Source organism: Coffea eugenioides, chromosome 1 (genome assembly GCF_003713205.1).
Source record: "Coffea eugenioides isolate CCC68of chromosome 1, Ceug_1.0, whole genome shotgun sequence".
Classification (NCBI taxonomy): domain Eukaryota; kingdom Viridiplantae; phylum Streptophyta; class Magnoliopsida; order Gentianales; family Rubiaceae; genus Coffea; species Coffea eugenioides.
Genome location: NC_040035.1, coordinates 33,043,386 through 33,046,374, shown reverse-complemented (window position 1 = coordinate 33,046,374; position 2,989 = coordinate 33,043,386). Strand labels below are relative to the sequence as shown.

The following is a 2,989-nucleotide window of genomic DNA, read 5'->3' as shown; positions in this document are numbered from 1 at the left end:
TCAAGAGGACGGGGTGCAAATGTCATTTCCTATTGTCGTCAAATGTATAATAGAAACCATTAGGTGGAATCTGACAATCATAGCTTCAAATTTCAAAACACTGGTGAATCCATTAACGACTGTTAAAAATTACAACATTTTCTATATATGAAAGATTTGGGATTGCAGCTTGACCTGCAATTACATCACCACAACTCTACTGGAGGGTTCCGAATTCCAACTTATTTATTCAAAGTCAAAGGTTATCGGACCAGTGAGACTGTTATTACCCAAGCCTAAATAGTCCAGACCTTCCAAATGAAACAATGACCTTGGAATGCTTCCAGTGAAGTTATTGCTGTTGAGGTCGATGTGATACATGAATGGGTAATTCATCCAACAGTCAGGAATTTCTCCTGATAGAAAATTCTCCCGAAGATCCAGATATCGAAGAACTTGATTTTCATTCTTCACTTCACACAAAATGTGAGAGATGCCTCCTGAAAATAAATAGTTGGAAATTAAGTTCTAAATATGTCAATCAATGATAAATTAATTGGGTGTGTAGGCAATTGAATGTGTTTGATTGTTGTGTGCATATAAACCTTTTAACATTTTTAGAGATATTTGAACTTTTATCATAAAATTAATTGTGAGAAAGTTCCACGTGGACCAATAATGGGTTGAATAATCAAGAGTGAATAGCTATTGAATGTGCTCGACTATAATGCACATATAAACCCTTAACAACTTCAGAGATATTTGAACTCTTACCATGGAGTTGATTGTGAGAAAGGTCTACGGTATCCAATGATGAGTTGAATAACCAAGGTGGAATGTTATCTGAAATTCCTGCGAAGGACAAGTTCAAATCCCAAAGGATTTTTTGTGATCGGATCCATGTAGGAAATTGGGGACCCAGCTTCCATGAACTCAATTCAAGTGTTTCAAATTGGACACGAGGAGTCCAACTTGCACTTACTCTTAAGGTCAAGGAGTTTCCAGATGCATCAAACTTCGTTAAAGCTGTCAGATTGTCGAAGTGACTCTCGCTCACAATGCCTTCCATTGAATTGTCGTCAATATGAAGCTCTTCAAGTTTGGAAAGCTGCCCAAGACTTTCAGGAAGAGTTCCAGTGAGTTTGTTGTGAGATACATCCCAGAACTCCAAGGATGACAGTTTTCCTAAATTTGATGGAATTGAACCAGATAGAGCATTATCATTTAGCGAAAGGTGTTCGAGCTGGGTACATCTTCCTAAATTTGATGGAATTGAGCCAGATAGAGCATTATCATTTAGCCAAAGTTCTTTGAGCTGGGTACATCTTCCTAAATTTGATGGGATTGAACCAGACAGAGCATTATGATGTAGCAAAAGGATTTCTAGCTTGGTACAGTTGCCAACTGCGCTTGGAATTGGACCATTCAAGTGATTACTACCCGCATCAAGTGTAATCAAGTCCTTCGATGTGAATACTTCACTTGGTAAAGAGGAGCTAATGTTGTTATCATATAGATCAAGACGTTGAAGGTTGGAAATGTTGGCAATAGAGCTTGGGATAGAACCTCGAAACTGATTGTAGCCAAGATCAAGTGAAATTAGGGCAGTTAAAGTGGATAATTGGCTTGGGAGGAAGGTAGCGAAGTTATTGTCTGATAGATCCAAAGACGCAAGGGAACTCCAATTCCAAATTCCATCCAAGGAGCCTTCGAATTGATTCCCCCCAAGGTTCAGAGAAATGAGATTGTTAAGATGAATAAGCTCATCTGGTAGTGAACCATTTAGATAGTTTCTAGAAAGATCCAAGAGCTTGAGGGAAGTCAAGTTCCAAAGATCTCTGGACAATGGACCTTCAAATGAGTTCCAACTTAAATCAAGGGAAGCAAGGGCAGTAAGACCGAATATCCATCTAGGGACGACGGGTCCAAGAAAATTTTGAGAAAGATCTAGGACAGTAAGAGAAGAAAAGTTGGCATGGAAGAGTGAGACAAATGTATCTCTGCCACCATTATAATGAGAAATTAAATCAAGCTGACAAGAGAACAAATGTATCTCTACCAAAGAAGGGATCGTGTTAATCTCCTCTAGCCAATTAGACGCTAGACTAAGGTCCACGCCACCCATGTCTAGGTGCTCCAGATTAGAGAGACCAGCCAACCATTGTAGGTTATCAACTTGAAGATCGACCGGATAGCCTCCTATGCTTAAAGTGCGTAAACTTGACAGGTTTCCAAGCTGATAGGGAACCATTCCTTGAAATCCAGCTCCAGATAAATTCAGGTACCTTAGACTTCTGAGAGACCCAAAAAAACTGGGAATTGGAATTCCACTGAAATTATTTAGACTTAGATCAAGGTAACGCAAGTGAGTCAAATTTTGTAACGAATGACTGATTTTACCGCTTAATGATGATTTAGGATGAGCAGACACCACATCATAAATGACATGAATTTCACGAACAGGACTCTGAAGGAGAAGTTGAATCACGCGGCCACTTCGGTTGCTACAAACAACTCCTTCCCATTTGCAGCAATCAACGTCGTGAATCCAAGACGAGAGTCTACCAAAGGGATCTTTCAAGTCTTTCTTGAAGTCCATAAGAGCTTGTTTCTCACTTGCATAGCAAGTTGCATTTACAGTTTTGCTGGAAGAACAGAGTAAAATTATTGCGAGGAGTAAGAAAACAGAGAAATGGGTTGATCCACCCATGGTCATGTGAAATGTCGGAAGAAATACATTGCAGTACTTCGGCTATGTTGCAGATAGATATATAGAGAGAGCGGATACCTTTATGGTGGGAACGGGTTGACCGTGCCAATGGTAGGAAGGCTTCCAGAGGCCGACACGTGTTGCAGGTGGATGGATTGCAGACGGAGACGTTTAGCCGTGGAATCGCGCGTGGAGATGCAACGTTAACATGTTGTCCGCTGCTGCAAGTTAACAGCAGAGGTTCGTACAGCCGTTTGCGTTTTCCAACGCAGTTTGGTGGGCCGGGGTAGTGTAATTGCA

General features: G+C 40.6%; 1 protein-coding gene across 1 annotated transcript; it reads right to left on the bottom strand.

The window, feature by feature from the left end:
- Positions 1–225: 225 nt before the first annotated feature.
- On the bottom strand, positions 226–2,689 carry LOC113770599 (probable leucine-rich repeat receptor-like protein kinase At1g35710). Its single transcript, XM_027315115.1, has 2 exons — positions 754–2,689; positions 226–479 (listed from the first exon to the last, which is right to left on the bottom strand). The coding sequence occupies exons 1-2, from the start codon at positions 2,687–2,689 to the stop codon at positions 226–228; spliced, it is 2,190 nt and encodes a 729-aa protein (XP_027170916.1).
- Between the last annotated feature and the right edge of the window lie 300 nt (positions 2,690–2,989).